Source organism: Coregonus lavaretus, assembly GCF_964263955.1.
Source record: "Coregonus lavaretus genome assembly, chromosome: 26".
Lineage (NCBI taxonomy): Eukaryota > Metazoa > Chordata > Actinopteri > Salmoniformes > Salmonidae > Coregonus > Coregonus lavaretus.
This window is the reverse complement of record NC_140013.1, coordinates 5423463-5440754: the sequence shown is the minus strand read 5'-3', so window position 1 is coordinate 5440754 and position 17292 is coordinate 5423463. Positions and strand designations below refer to the sequence as shown.

At 40.9% G+C, this 17292-nt stretch overlaps 1 protein-coding gene across 4 annotated transcripts in view; it reads right to left on the bottom strand.

Moving 5' to 3' along the window:
• LOC311101905 (rho guanine nucleotide exchange factor 12-like) overlaps window positions 1-17292 on the bottom strand; it is an 86653-nt gene that overhangs the window by 39507 nt on the left and 29854 nt on the right. For 3 of the 4 annotated variants that reach the window (XM_084143143.1, XM_084143146.1, XM_084143144.1), the window contains 2 exons: window positions 4205-4225; window positions 3351-3445 (listed from right to left, as the gene is read on the bottom strand). In XM_084143143.1, the coding sequence (XP_083999269.1) occupies window positions 3351-3445; window positions 4205-4225 (116 nt within the window). The remainder of the gene's footprint in view (window positions 1-3350; window positions 3446-4204; window positions 4226-17292) is intronic. The other variant, XM_084143145.1, reaches the window with a different exon arrangement.

Genomic DNA, 17292 nt, shown 5'->3' with positions numbered 1-17292 from the left:
CAGACATCTTGAATCTTAATTGGAGCAGATATTGAACAAAACTTTTGGAAAACAAAAAAACGGAGGGAGTTTTTACCGTAATTCTTTTAACAAACTTGGCATCTGCACAGTTCTTCCAGTAAATGTGTTTTTGTGAAATGTTCTGTGTAAATTGTTCAAAGTAGTCCTTGTGCATAGAGTTGTATGGTTTGTTAAACTTTGAAATCAATGCTTTTTGTTTGGCATACATTTTAAAGAGTCAAAGCATAATTCCGTTACTCTGGAAATGCCCATCTAGACTCATTCCAACTTGTGATCAGAGACATACGGTGCCTTGCAAAAGTATTCATACCCCCATGGATTTCTTCACATTTTATTGTGTTACAAAGAGCTGAATACATATGCAATGACTATATTTTAGTTATTTAATTCCTTTGTTTGTTTGTTATTAAATACATTTTTATCCCACTTTTTAACAATAAAATGTGAAGAAATCCAAGGGGTACGAATACTTTTGCAAGACACTGTATAGAGCTTGCCAGGGTATCTTTATAGGCTACTTTTCGTAGTGCAAAATAATTGTAAAAAGTGCAAAACTCAATCTGGCAGCGTGATTAAAAAATATATATATATTCTACAATGTGTGTTACAAAGAGCCGACTATTTATGTATTGCTCAGTTTACTCAACTCTAGTTAAATAATCACCTCCTTATAGCACATTGAAGAAAAATGTTAAATGTACAGTATTGTTTTTTCACTTTGCAAAATTATTTTGCACTACGAAAAATATACAGTTGAAGTCAGAAGTTTACATACACTTACGTTGGAGTCATTAAAACTCGTTTTTCAACCACTCCACACATTTCTTTTTAACAAACTCTAGTTTGTTAAAAGTCGGTTAGGACATCTACTTTGTGCATGACAACTAATTTCTCCAACAATTGTTTACAGACAGATTATTTCACTTATAATTCACTGTATCACAATTCCAGTGGGTCAGAAGTTTACATACACTAAGTTGACTATGCCTTTAAACAGCTTGTAAAATTCCAGAAAATGATGTCATGGCTTTAGAAGTTTCCGATAGGCTAATTTATATAATTTGAGTCAATTGGAGGTGTACCTGTGGATGTATTTCAAGGCCTACCTTCAAACTCAGTGCCCCTTTGCTTGACATCATAGAGAAAATCAAAAGAAATCAGCCAAGAAAAATAACTGTAGACCTCCACACGCCTGGTTCATCCTTGGGAGCAATTTCCAAACGCCTGAAGGTACCACGTTCATCTGTACAAACAATAGTACGCAAGTATAAACACCATGGGACCATGCAGCCGTCATACCGCTCAGGAAGGAGACGCGTTCTGTCTCCTAGAGATTAATGTACTTTGGTGTGAAAAGTGCAAATCAATCTACGGTTTGCAACTGCACATGGGGACAAAGATTGTACTTTTTGGAGAAATGTCCTCTGGTCTGATGAAACAAAAATAGAACTGTTTGACCATAATGACTATCGTTATGTTTGGAGGAAAAATGGGGTGGCTTGCAAGCCGAAGAACACCATCCCAACCGTGAAGCACGGGGGTGGCAGCATCATGCTGTGGGGGTGCTTTGCTGCAGGATAGATGGCACTTCACAAAATAGATGGCATCATGAGGAAGGAAGATTATGTGGATATATTGAAGCAACATCTCAAGACATCAGTCAGGAAGTTAAAGCTTGGTCGCAAATGGGTCTTCCAAATGGACAATGACCCCAAGCATACTTCCAGAGTTGTGGCACAATGGCTTAAGGACAACAAAGTCAAGGTATTGGAGTGGCCATCACAAAGTCCAGACCTCAATCCTATAGAACATTTGTGGGCAGAACTGAAAAAGCGTGTGCGAGCAAGGAGGCCTACAAACCTGACTCAGTTACACCAGCTCTGTCAGGAGGAATGGGCCAAAATTCACCCAACTTATTGTGGGAAGCTTGTGGAAGGCTACCCGAAATGTTTGACCCAAGTTAAACAATTTAAAGGCAATGCTACAAAATACTAATGGAGTGTATGTAAACTTCTGACCCACTGGGAATGTGATGAAAGAAATAAAAGCTGAAATAAATCACTCTCTCTACTATTGTTCTGACATTTCACATTCTCAAAATAAAGTGGTGATCCTAACTGACCTAAAACAGGGAATATTTACTAGGATTGAATGTCAGGAATTGTGAAAAACTGAGTTTAAATGTATTTGGCTAAGGTGTATGTAAACTTCCGACTTCAACTGTGAGGTCAGTCTGTGACAATAGAGTGTTAAAATTGTAGTATTCCATCCAAACCCAAGTCCAATCTAAAGTACACTCTGTTGTTATTGTTAACCATTAACATGCCAGTGAAAGATCATGTCTTGAGACGAGCACTGAGACAATTGACTTGAACCACAAAAAACAGCAACTCCATTTAGAAATCATGATCATGTTAAAGAAAGATGATGGTGCTTGAAAACTAGTTGGGGATATGATTGTTAGGAAATAGGAATCATGCAACACAAAAAGGCAAGCCAAAAGGTGAAATAGAGAGTAAGAAACGTGGACATGCAACAGGGGTAAAGAAAAGTCTATCTGAATGAAACCTCATCCAATCTCTCATCTTTCAACCGGAATAATTATTTGATAATATTACTCCACTAAAGATTGGAAGACATCGCTTGCTGCTTCTCTACGTAACTGTGCTTTAGGCTGACGGAATGAGACTAGAGTGTGGGCCTAAACACCAGAAGAAAGTGAACTGAAGTGATACAGACAATCACTCCGAGACTTGTCTTGCGTAACCTCTTGCCGAACACGTCTTGTCCATGTTCGTTGTGTCACTCTGAGATAAACTGGAGGGCATGAGGATTCTATCTTTAAATTTGATGAGAATAAAGAGAGCTAGTGACGAGTCATCATACCCAAACATAATTTTATATTTATTATTATTATAATCTGTGCCTTTTCTCTTATACGCCCATTTTTCAATAGTGTGAATGAACTAAAAAGTAGGCTGCTGTTTCTTCACTGGGCATTAAGGCCACCAAACAGCTTTGAGCGTGTTAAATTAATAATGCATTTATTTGTGTACAATAACACTGAAGAGGATGTGATTGTGCACAACAAAGATCTGCTATTAATCAAATAGAGCGAGACTCCGCAAGACCTAATAAAGACATGGTGGCCTTAAAGATTCAGAAATTCAGGTGCAGATCAGAGGGGGAAAAAACAGTGCATATACTTTGCACACAGTGAACATGAAGCATAGTGCATAGCATACACCATCGATTCACACCAGCCCATCACGCCAACTGCAAACCATTCATCTGTGTGTGTGTATGTGTGCGTGTGTCAGAAAGTTTACCTGTAGGGTCAAACTCATGTGAAGCGGAGACTGCCGGTTTATCACTTTTGGGTTTCTTGTCAGGGGGGTGGTCTTTACTGAAAATGCTACTGCTTCTGAAAAGAGAGAGCTTTGTAAAAACAACGAAACATCGGAAAAACCTAAACCATAAGAGTTAACCTGATGAGAATTGAGGAGCACAGCCACTGTGCCATCGAAGAATACAAGCTGCTATTTGTGAGCAGCTACTAGGCCTACAACACTGACAACCGTCCATTTTCTATAGGAAACATAACATACAATTTAAATGTCGTGGAGTGCCACCAATAACTGCAATACTGATGAGAATATCTACAAGTCCAAAACAAAGAAACTCAATTGTTCACGCAATGGCCACCCCATCAACGACGAGGTGAAGAGGACATCTTATGAATCATGATAACAACTATATATTGACAGATGATCTGGACTGGAGTGGCAGTGCTGCTGAGTGGGTCTGTATGAGTTGGAGGAGTGAGTGAATGGGCCCTCGTCAGAGGAATGTCGTAAGGCCAGACCCCGGGCCCTGCTCTGCATACATGTGGCTGTGAAAGGCCTCTGTTTTCTCTCCGGACTAGGCAGAGATGGGCCGTGCTAGAAGAGGGACCCCTTTGTCCCCCTCCCCTGTCTGACGCTGAACTCTGAGTGAGGAGGACCACTGTGTGTGTGTGTAGCAGGCAGGCTTCTCCTAAAGACCGCTTCATTTCCTTCATCTGGCCTGTGTGTTCTGTTGGTGGTTAGGCCTACAACATTACTTCTGTGTTGGGTAGAAACGTCAGAAACACGCGTACAAAACAGCTGACCGCTTGGTTGTATGAAATTAGGAGGTTTCTTACCTGTTTGCTTTATTGGGAAACCTGCAGGGCAAAAGAGGGGAGAGCGTCATAATCATCATCATAATCAGATACGAGCAGCATCACCGAGTGACGATAACATCAGCAGACAGCAGATTCAAACAAGAACATGTGAGCCTGTACAGTACACTGCCGGTACTTTGCAAGGGGTCTTGGGAGCAGGAAAAAAAAAAGAGGTCTACTGAAGCGTCTCCCGAGACTGATGCTCGTAAACATCATAATCCTGATGAAACTACACCAGCTTTCTTCAGCACAGACAGCAGTAGCTCAAAGATTAAAGGCTTTGCCAGTTCAAACTCGCCCTCCTTTTCAGATCTTATCCAATTGTAATTGTGTCCTTTACAGTTCAAAAACAGACCACTGTCATGATCATAAAACCTGAGTCATGCTCGGCTCAGTCTGTTGACTGGGATGCTGACTGGCTGGCTGCCTGTAGTGCCTTGCAGGGATTAGTGTCCATAAGTGGGGTAGGGGGTAAAGTAGGGTATTGATATATTGAAATAGGGAACTTTTCTAGAAAAGCATTGCTTGCTTGATTGGAAGGGCTAAGACCATTAATCACAATGATTGACCTTAGAAGAAAAAAAAGAAGCAGATTCTATGCTGTTCATTTCAGCTCCATCACATCAATAATGAGGCACGTTCCAGCAGTTTGAGTCTTCTCATGGGGAACCAATTGACGGAGGAACTGTCATTGATATTTGCTGGCCAATGTATGGATTAGGCTAGTTCTTTAGAAGTTCATTTCCTGTGGCTGAGAAGTAATGACAGTAAACAAGCCGGTCAAACACATGCAGAAGGCCGAATAGGAGCTTCAGCAAGCCATTATATCTATTTAGGTTAGCATTGGTAACTATGTACCAATGCTAACAATTTTTATGTTCCATTTTTATAACCCAAATGAATAAATAGGCTAGCCCATGAAGGATAAAAAAATTAAACAGGCTAGAGAACAGATGCATCCATATCATGTCATTTCCCCCCCTTTTATTTTCCTTAAACAAGGGCCCTGACCCAGACTTGGGGGAAAGCTAACCTCACCAGCCCCAGCACCAAGGCTGAAAACAGGGACAGATTCCCAGAAACAATGAGCACTCCTGGCAGAGCTCCCGTTTCCTGAGTTAGAAACGTCCAGGCTGCAGAGGTGGCAGGCATCACTGCGGCTCCGAGGAGAAAAGCAGCACCCGTCAGGATTTGGAAAATCTCACTCATTCCCTATTAACTTTTTAAGCTTGCTTCAGTTGTCAGCAAACAGTGCTGAGCCCACATTATCACAGGGTCCAGGAAGTGAAAGAGATCACTTGGAGGATTAGCCGTTATGATCCAGTTAAGTAGGGCCCTATAAAATCTGTTGAATGTTTTGCCTGATTCCGTTTTTTTCTCCCCAAATTCTGTTTTCTCCGTTTTGTTTTTCCAGGTTTCCGTTTCCCAGTTTTTTCAGGTTTTCGCTCTCAAAAATAACAAGTTTTTAATAGAAAAACAATTAGCCAGCTAGACCAGGATCATTTAGTTACCAAGCTGACCACCACAAAGTCATTATTTATAAGCTATTATCATAAGGTTTAGGCTATAATGTTACATTCATTCTTGCAATCAACAGCCAGAAGGCTTAATATTTTATATGAATCATATCACAGATAAACAGACAACTAATGAGATCTAGCCATGTTTCCATCTATCTAGGGGATATGACTAGCTAGTAAAATATAGCTAGCCACTAAATTTTCCTTCACAGCACCCCTCTCTCTTTAGGCTGGTTAGCTAGGGACAAAATATAAAATCACTGGCCAGTTCGTCTTTAGCTCTAATACCTAATGACAAATGCTTAAACCACATCAGGAGACACTGGGAAAAAATGTATTTAGCAGTGTTTTCGTAGTGCAAGTGATGGTAGAGTTTGCAAAACAAATACCCACTGGATTGATGCAAATAATCATGATATAATTCTGCCAGGTAAGCATAGGCTACCTTGTAGTTAACATTTAACCCTTTCCAGCCCGTCCATTAAAAAAAATCAGAAACATTACAATCATTAATCTTTTCATAAAACCCCTCTTTTGATAGGTTACAATGTCTATTAACCCATCAGTCTAAGCCCTGTCTTAGCCGAGGGAGGGGGGTTTCTACTAAGCTGCATGGAATTGTTTTAAGAAGGTCATACCAAGGATCATTTAGCTATTTGATTTAGAATTTTAAGACCGCTTTAAGTATATAAAATATAAATAAATACAAATATTTGATAAAAAATTATTTTGGGCCTCACTCCTATTAGCCCATAAAAACGCATTGAATAACAGATTCATTACATGGAACAGAATGTCTCCCCAAAAATATCAAAAGGAAGTTTGTTCTGAAGTGTCTCTCCTATGTCTGAGAGATTTAAGAAAGATCAGACATTTTTATTTATTATTATTTTATGTTTAATACGTATTTAACCCCATATTTTTGGCATTAAACAGTCTCCATATCAACTTCCATTCATTTTTTAAACTGGTACCGGGGGACCTTCAGACAAGTCTTGTGAGGCCTGTGGTCGTCCTAAAGCGAAACAAAACAATCTCACCTTTGCACAGAGGGGTCAAATTAGTGTTTAGCCCAAACGGTCCGGAAGCTACAGACAGAAGTTGGCAGATCGGCTGTACCTTCAGATGAGTCTTCTGACACTTGTGGATTTGTAGAGCAAAACGGAGAACACCATCGTGTTTGTGAGAGTCATCTTTCCATAATAGTTTGTAGGCCAAATCAGACACTACAGACAATTTTGTGAGAAGACCGATTTTCGTGTTGTCTCATGGTCTGACAAACACTGCTCTAGCTCACCTTTCTCCGCAGATGCGGAACTGTTACATACGTCAATGCGGTGCATTGAGACGCATCCAATGCAAAAAAAACAGATACTTACCTTAAACTGACAGATTTTTTTATGGGGATTTTTGTATTATGCTAATTAGATTGTGAAATGAACTTTGGAAGCCTGGTGAGCTAACTAGCTATCAAGCCCAGCAGACTTGAAAGGTAGAATCAGCTTGAAAGTGAGTCGTCAATTGCTGAGGAAAAAAGCTATGGTCCTCTGTAGCTCAGCTGGTAGAGCACGGCGCTTGTAACGCCAAGGTAGTGGGTTCGATCCCCGGGACCACCCATACACAAAATAAAAAAGGATGCACGCATGACTGTAAGTCGCTTTAGATAAAAGCGTCTGCTAAATGGCATATTATATTATATAACCTAGAATGCTAGCTAGTCACCTAGCTAGCTATGATAGCTAGATGACCAACAAGCTAACGGTAGCCAACTCCGTTCCGTACATATGTGGGCAACAGTGGCATTCAAACGTGGCTGCAATGAAAACTAATGGGACTGTAGCGACTGTGTTGGCATCAAAATCCGGGGTGTGAACTAAGTTTCGATTCAGCGTTGATTGACATGGTAACGGACCAAAAGTTTTGGAGAAAAGTTGAAAAAACTGACCCCGCTGACGATGTACGTTAAAGTATGACATGTCACGAAGTTATTCAACTCATTCTGTGCTGTACAGCCTCTTTCCACCAGGTGTACCGCTTCTCTCGCAGATTAAAAACAAGAAATGATCAATGGTGAGTGTAAAGTTAATTACTCATGAGTTCATCAATAGTTAATTCAATCAATTGTAAAATTTTCGCGTAATCACCGCAAGCCATCATGACTCTTAAAAACTGTGACACCCACAGTTTAATTGTGAAGATAAATTTAGCGCCGCCCTAAAAACCCTATTATAATTCAACACAAACCTTCAAATAGGTACAGTGAGGGAAAAAAGTATTTGATCCCCTGCTGATTTTGTACGTTTGCCCACTGACAAAGAAATTATCAGTCTATAATTTTAAATGGTAGGTTTATTTGAACAGTGAGAGACAGAATAACAACAAAAAAATCCAGAAAAACGCATGTCAGAAATGTTATAAATTGATTTGCATTTTAATGAGGGAAATAAGTATTTGACCCCCTCTCAATCAGAAAGATTTCTGGCTCCCAGGTGTCTTTTATACAGGTAACGAGCTGAGATTAGGAGCACACTCTTAAAGGGAGTGCTCCTAATCTCAGTTTGTTACCTGTATAAAAGACACCTGTCCACAGAAGCAATCAATCAATCAGATTCCAAACCCTCCACCATGGCCAAGACCAAAGAGTTCTCCAAGGATGTCAGGGACAAGATTGTAGACCTACACAAGGCTGGAATGGGCTACAAGACCATCGCCAAGCAGATTGGTGAGAAGGTGACAACAGTTGGTGCGATTATTCGCAAATGGAAGAAACACAAAAGAACTGTCAATCTCCCTCGGCCTGGGGCTCCATGCAAGATCTCACCTCGTGGAGTTGCAAGGATCATGAGAACGGTGAGGAATCAGCCCAGAACTACACGGGAGGATCTTGTCAATGATCTCAAGGCAGCTGGGACCATAGTCACCAAGAAAACAATTGGTAACACACTACGCCGTGAAGGACTGAAATCCTGCAGCGCCCGCAAGGTCCCCCTGCTCAAGAAAGCACATATACATGCCTGTCTGAAGTTTGCCAATGAACATCTGAATGATTCAGAGGAGACCTGGGTGAAAGTGTTGTGGTCAGATGAGACCAAAATCGAGCTCTTTGGCATCAACTCAACTCGCCGTGTTTGGAGGAGGAGGAATGCTGCCTATGACCCCAAGAACACCCTCCCCACCATCAAACATGGAGGTGGAAACATTATGCTAAGGGGGTGTTTTTCTGCTAAGGGGACAGGACAACTTCACTGCATCAAAGGGACGATGGACGGGGCCATGTACCGTCAAATCTTGGGTGAGAACCTCCTTCCCTCAGCCAGGGCATTGAAAATGGGTCGTGGATGGGTATTCCAGCATGACAATGACCCAAAACACACGGCCAAGGCAACAAAGGAGTGGCTCAAGAAGAAGCACATTCAGGTCCTGGAGTGGCCTAGCCAGTCTCCAGACCTTAATCCCATAGAAAATCTGTGGAGGGAGCTGAAGGTTCGAGTTGCCAAACGTCAGCCTCGAAACCTTAATGACTTGGAGAAGATCTGCAAAGAGGAGTGGGACAAAATCCCTCCTGAGATGTTTGCAAACCTGGTGGCCAACTACAAGAAACGTCTGACCTCTGTGATTGCCAACAAGGGTTTTGCCACCAAGTACTAAGTCATGTTTTGCAGAGGGGTCAAATACTTATTTCCCTCATTAAAATGCAAATCAATTTATAAAATTTGACATTTTTTTGTTGTTATTCTGTCTCTCACTGTTCAAATAAACCTACCATTAAAATTATTGACTGATCATTTCTTTGTCAGTGGGCAACCGTACAAAATCAGCAGGGAATCAAATACTTTTTTCCCTCACTGTATGTAATGAGACATTATATAAACTCTTTATAGTGTTTTATTTACATTTTAGAGGTGATAAATTGGACAAATTGGGTGAAAAAAGCCGGTTCCCCACACGACATATCTCCCCCTTTCACTATGACGCAGTAGCTTTCGCTTCCCCACCCGCCATTTTTTAAACGACCCGGCGGAGCTCCATTGCTTTCTTCAATCATGCAGAGACAGGCAGCATGTAGGTCTTGTCATTGACTTATAATAATAATAATATGCCATTTAGCAGACGCTTTTATCCAAAGCGACTTACAGTCACGCATGCATACATTTGTTTTGTGTATGGGTGGTCCCGGGGATCGAACCCACTACCTTGGCGTTACAAGCGCCGTGCTCTACCAGCTGAGCTACAGAGGACTTTGCTGGAAAGGGGAGAAATTGTGCTTTACAATGGTATTCATATTACAGTTGACCTGGAAGGATTACGTTTTTGGGGCAAAAGGTCAAATGTACAGAACAGCGCGATGTACAAAAGTGAATTAGCTACCGTTATGTCAGACACCCAAAACGAAGCAAGATAGCCTACTTAAATTAGATCTTGTCTTTTTGATGTTAATGTTTTCTTTGATAACTGTACAAAATAAAATGCATTTGTCATTAGGTATTAGAGCTAAAAACGAACTGGCCAGTGATTTATATTTTGTCCCTAGCTAACCAACCAAAAGAGAGAAAAGGGAGTGCTGTGAAGGAAAACTGAGTGGCTAGCTATATTTTACTAGCTAGTCATATCCCCTAGATAGATGGAAACATGGCTATATCTCATTAGTTGTCTGTTTATCTGTGATATGATTCATATAAAATATTAAGCCTTCTGGCTGTTGATTGCAAGAATGAATGTAACGTTATAGCCTAAACCTTATGATAATAGCTTATAAATAATTACTTTGTGGTCGTCAGCTTGGTAACTAAATGATCCTGGTCTAGCTGGTTTGTGTCTTTGCTCCTTACAGGCACACATTATCATATGATTTCAGTTATGGACTATCAGATATGCAATTGATAACTTGTGGATATACTATTCACTTTCATTGAGGATTCCTTTTTTATGTACTTAAGTGTATTAACTTTTTGTCAATCTTAGGCTATTCTTTGGAGGGGTTGTCACTGATTTACATTTTAAATGTTCATTTTCATTGTTTGTCTTTATGTTTGAGTTTTAGAAATGGACAGAGGAGACCAGGTACCAGCAGATAATGCAGTTCCCGTCCTTGAGGAGGAGGACACAGACGGCAGATGAGCAGCGGGTCAATGCTGCGGAAGACCTGCAGGATGAGGAGGACCATGAAGGCCTTCTTAGAGGAAGATGGCCTTAAGGCGGAGCTACTCGGAGAAGACGAGAATGAAGAGAATGAGATCAAGGAGCCAGAGGAAGTTGAGAAGCCACCACCTGAGGCATCTCAGCCAAGTTCTTCCACTGGAAGGTAACTATAAAATGATGCGTTATTGTTATGCATCATCGGGCCTTTATAAATTGGATAAGTACTATGTTTGTTATAAATATATTATTGAGTATACTAACAATTATCTATTTTCTCTCGTCTTGTTTTTGTCTATATGTTCGTACTCCAAGTCACTGTAAGTGTAAACGCTCTGTCTTGCCCAATAGCATGTTTCAGTTCTATGATAATGTTGATACACAGGCACCGGAATCCATCCCGTTCAGGCCAGAATGTTCAGTTGGTTTAGATCAAGGCAGTCTGACCTTCATCGATACTGGGGTACAAAGTCTCTTCAGCGTTCTAGGGCTAGAGCATTCATGTCGCGTAATAGCTTCAAAGCTCTGTTGGCTACTTTATACATTGTGGATCCTGCCTCTGAGGTTAATGCAGATGGGCTTAGAAAACTGCAGTACTTACTGGACCACCTGAAAAATATTTGTAAAAAGCTATATCAGCAAACCAAAATGTTGCCATAGATGAGCGCATGGTCAAATCAAAAGGGGCGATCAGGATTCAAGCAGTATTTGAAAGGGACGCCAACTAGGTGGGGATTTAAATGATGGGTCATTGCTTCTTGACACAGGCTACATTTTAAATGTCAATGTTTACACCGGCAGTTGGGATGGTCGTGTGGTTGACCTAGCCAGGAAAGTGGTTGAGGAATTAGTTGGGCCATATGCAAACCACAGATACAACGTTTGGTTTGACAACTTTTATACATCACCCCCGCTCGTTAGTAGTCTGAGAGAACACGGTGTCAATGCATGTGGGACTTGTAGGGTCAACTGGAAACAGTTTCCTGACACTTAAGGACTTTCAAAAGTGGGGGGCATCAAACCGAGTGTGGGGATATGAGTTGGTGTAGGATAGGTGGCAATGTGTTGGCCATACAGTGGAGAGAGACACGTACTGTTACTTGCCTTTCCAATTTTCAAAATGCAAATGATTCTTTTTCTTTTTTGTCATTTAGCAGACGCTCTTATCCAGAGCGACTTACAGGAGCAATTAGGGTTAAGTGCCTTGCTTAAGGGCACATCGACATATTTTTCACCTAGTCGGCTCGGGGATTAGAACCAGCGACCTTTCGGTTACTGGCACAACGCTCTTACCCACTAAGCTACCTACCGCCCTCTTTACTTGATTCCACTCAAGTAAAGAGGCTAGTCAGACAGGATGGTGTTTGGAATAGGAAAGCGGTCTGCCAGCCTGCTGTAATCCACGATTTAAATAGACAGATGGGTGGGGTTGACAAGTCTGATCAATTGATCAACTCCTACAATGTTTTGCAGAAGACCCAGAAGTGGTGGGAAACACTTTTTACACTGTGTTGACATTGCAGTTGTCAAACTGGTTACTGCCAGATTACATTCTGAGAGAACCTCGCTCGTCAGTTAGGAGGTATTGATGTTAATGACAGGTATTCATCTTTCGACAGACCTTTTGTCTGTGAAAACTGTAAGCTTATCTTTTCACACACAGCACATGCACAGTCTACAGGCCCCCTCTAGAAATTGTTGGCTGTGTTACAGGAAAGATAAAGGAGAACAGGACCTGGTTTGTTTGTGTGGCACTTGAATATGAGGGCAAACGGTGAGGACCTAAATTGTTTTAGGTTGTGGCATTCCAGTGAGTGTGACTCATTGCGGAACAAGGCACTAGAGTAAAGGGACTCCAATGTACCTCAGATGTTCAGTAGTCATTTTACCTGTCTTGCATGTTTCCCCTTTCCTGCATGTCCCCTCTCCATTGCATGTTTTCCCTTTCTTATCCAAGACATCCTTCATGCCAACCTCCCTTTATGTTTGATTCATGATTAACGGCCTTGGGGATGTAAAGGACGTGTAAATGTAATTAATGTAAAATAAATGTTGTGCTTTTGGAATGGTTCCTGTTCTGACTTTGTGTAAATAGACAATATGCTAGTTGAATGTAGAAATTGAAGTTGTAAAAACCAATTGTTGTTTTGCCTTATTTGTTTAGATATTTTGTAATTACAGTTACATTTTGATTAAATTAGCCCTGAAATGAATTCTGTATCATATTATGGTTATGATAGCGATATAAATTGGTCTTCATTTTCAGGTTTGAATGAGAAAATGTATTCCCCCTAATATTATTATTTTATCACTTGTTTGTCTTTCCTTATCATATGTAAAACGAAATGCTATTTTTATTCTTTGGGGGTGCAGATATGTTTCTAATATACTATCCAGATAAGATAAGTGTCCGATCACAGAACAATCCATAGAATTTTAGAAAAATATAACCGGTCACTAAATCGTCTAACTCATTCACAGTAAAAGGTATTTCTATTCTGATTTCAGATTATCAGCCTTACAAAATAAGGAAGACTCAATATTCTCTAAGTTTTTCTCTATCGTCATTAGAAAAATGGGTAAATGACAGTTGTTGGAGAAAAGCATTGATATTCGTATAAGATACACATTTTCACAGGTGTTATTTCTTGATGGATTACAATTTGATTGATGTGGTGCTATTGTATGTCAAATCATTTGAAAGAGCTGTTTCTCAGCTTTCAAAATATGTATCATGTTTTCATATAAGGTTTGACACTAGCAAAGTATTCTCATTTATGAACACAGAAGTCATGATCCAGTAAAAAATTGAACATTTGGGAAAGTTTTCCATCTACCAGAAGACGGGGGCGGCAGGTAGCTTAGTGGGTAAGAGCGTTGTGCCAGTAACCGAAAGGTCGCTGGTTCTAATCCCCGAGCCGACTAGGTGAAAAATCTGTCGATGTGCCCTTAAGCAAGGCACTTAACCCTAATTGCTCCTGTAAGTCGCTCTGGATAAGAGCGTCTGCTAAATGACGTAAATGTAAATGTAAATGTAAGACTCTTCATTAGCATCATCGCTAACTGCTACACAAAGTGGTAGACGCGCGCACAACACATACGCAGACAGGGATAATTCTCGTTGCCTCCTCAGAAAGTTGCAGGAAATACTAAACACTGATGCATTCTGTTCCTGTCTTATGATAACATGGGAAAATTAATTACTTTTCAAAACATTTAGTTAATTCCCTAAGTTCAACTTTTATTTACAGTGCATTCGGAAATTATTCAGATCCTTTCCCTTTTTCCACATTTTGTTACGTTACAGCCTTATTCTAAAATCGATTAAATTAAATGTTTTACTCACCAATCTACACACAATACCCCATAATGACAAAGCAAAAACAGGTTTTTAGAAATGTTGCTAATTTATTAAAAATAAAAAACTGAAATACCTTATTTACATAAGTACTCAGACCCTTTGCTATGAGATTCGAAATTGAGCTCAGGTGCATCCTGTTTCCATTGATCATCCTTGAGATGTTTCTACAACTTGATTGGAGTCCACCTGTGGTAAATTCAATTCATTGGACATGATTTGGAAAGGCACACACCTGTCTATATGAGGTCCCAAAGTTGACAGTGCTTGTCAGAGCACAAACCAAGCCATGAGGTCGAAGGAATTGTCTGTATAGCTCAGAGACAGGATTGTGTCGAGGCACAGATCTGGGGAAGGGTACCAAAACATTTCTCCAGCATTGAAGGTCCCGAGGAGCACAGTGACCTCCATCATTCTTAAATGGAAGAAGTTTGGAACCACCAAGACTCTTCCTAGAGCTAGCCGCCCGGCCAAACTGAGCAATCAGGGGAGACCCGATGGTCACTCTGACAAAGCTCCAGAGTACCTCTGTGGAGATGGGAGAACCTTCCAGAAGGACAACCATCTCTGCAGCACTCCACCAATCAGGCCTTTATGGTAGAGTGGCCAGATGGAAGCCACTCCTCAGTAAAAGGCATATGACAGCCCGCTTGGAGTTTGCCAAAAGGCACCTAAAGGACTCGCAGACCTTGAGAAACAAGATCCTCTGGTCTGATGAAACCAAGATTGAACTCTTTGGCCTGAATGCCAAGCGTCACGTCTGGGGGAAACATGGCACCATCCCTACGGTGAAGCATGGTGGTGGCAGCATCATACTGTGAGGATGTTTTTCAGCGGCAGGGACTGGGAGACTAGTCAGGATCTAGGGAAAGACGAACGAAGGAAAGTACAGAGAGATTATTGATGAAGACCTGCTCCAGCGCGCTCAGGACCTCAGACTGGGGCGAAGGTTCACCTTCCAACAGGACAACAACCCTAAGCACACAGCCAAGACAACACATGAGTGGCTTCGGGACAAGTCTCTGAATGTCCTTGAGTGGCCCAGCAAGAGCCCGGACTTGAACCCAATCGAACATCTCTGGAGGGACCTGAAAATAGCTGTGCAGCATCGCTCCCCATCCATCCTGACAGAGCTTGAGAGGATCTGCAAAGAAGAATGGGAAAAACTCCCCAAATACAGGTGTGCCAAGCTTGTAACGTCATAACCAAGAAGACTCGAGGCTGTAATCACTGCCAAAGGTGCTTCAACAAAGTACTGAGTAAAGGGTCTGAATACTTATGTTAATTTTATTTCCGTTTTAAATTTTTCATGAATTTGCAAAAATGTCTAAAAACCTGTTTTTGCTTTGTCATTATGGGGTATTTTGTGTAGATTGATGAGGGGAAACAACTACTTAATCAATTTTAGAATAAGGCCATAAGGTAACAAAATGTGGAAAAAGTGCACTGTATTTTTTATTTTACCCTTATTTTCCCAGATAGGTTGACTGAGAACACTCATTTACAGCAACGGCCTGGGGAATAGTTACAGGGGAGAGGGGGGGGGGGGGGGGGGGATGAATAAGACAATTGGAAGCTGGGGATGATTAGGTGGCCATGATGGTATGAGGGCCAGATTGTAGCCAGGACACCCCTACTCTTATGATAAGTGCCATGGGATCTTTAGTGACCACAGAGAGTTAGGACACCCGTTTAACGTCCCATCCGAAAGACGGCACCCTACACAGGGCAATGTCCCCAATCACTGCCCTGGGGCATTGGGATCTTCTTCTTTTTTTTTGACCAGAGGAAAGAGTGCCTCCTACTGGCCTTCCAACACCACTTCCAGCAGCATCTGGTCTCCCATCCAGGGACAGACCCTGCTTAGCTTCAGTGGCAAGCCAGTAGTGTGATGCAGGGTGGTACGTTGATGAATTCCTTTTTAATGTCTGGAAACGACTTAGGAATGACTTAGGTAAGCTGCAGCCGCCTTAGGCATGACTCAATATAATAATGAGGCTACCTCTTGACTCAGACCTATAAGCAAGTCTAGGCTGATTAAGTAAGCTAAATCATTGGTAATATCTCATAAAAAGGGTGATGGGGTACAAATATGCAAGGGTAAATCCATTTGAATTCAAGCACCTTTTGACAGCATGCCTTTTGATTTAAAACAAAAAACTTTCCATACATGTATGGCCATGGAAGAAGTGGTCAGAAAGTGACTTGAGGAAAAAAAAAATCAGTTTTTACACAATTTACATTTAAGGTATAAAACAAAAACATTTTTTTTTATTAAAACACATTTTTTCAATAAATTATTAAATAGTTTGACAATCCTGTTTGTAAACTTTTAAATTATATAAATCTCAACCTTTTAACTTTTCCAGTGATTTGGACATGATGTCCTATAGTATGGTGGGGTATGCAAAATAGGGGAACTTTGAGCACCTTTATCTCTTGATTGTTTTGGCATTCAAGTCCAAAAAGTTACTTTTTGAGCATTTCTACAATGGGAAAATATGTATGGAAGATTTTGTTCAAATCAAAAGGGGTGCCGTCAAAAAGAGATCGAATTCAAATTAATTTGAGCACTAAGCTGACGACTGATGGTGAAATAGTAGGCTAAACACCAACTAGTAAGCTAAAGTTCCAGTTCCTCGCCATTAATACTGAAGTGAGACCACATTTTGTATTGTGGTTTGTAACAGTGAATGTCGACCGTATGGGACATCTGTCTCACCAACTACCCATATTAAATCTATTTTCTAGCGACACTGAATCCCATTCAGCAAGGCAATGACGAGCTGAATGGCCCATTTATGAAATGTTTTCAGACTGTAATAAGTTCCAGAGACGGCTGCCTGCAACTCCCTCAAAACGCCATAGAGAAGAAATGGAAAAGTAAGCACAAACAACCTCATTGAGGTTAAACCCAGGGACTTATAATCATAGCTTGAAGATGTGTTGTTCTCTCCCTCAGTGAATCATAGGAGAAATGAAAAGAAAACGAAGTGCCAGTCGCTCTCAAAATGAAATGATTCATTATGGAAATCAGGTAGCCTATGTGCTAC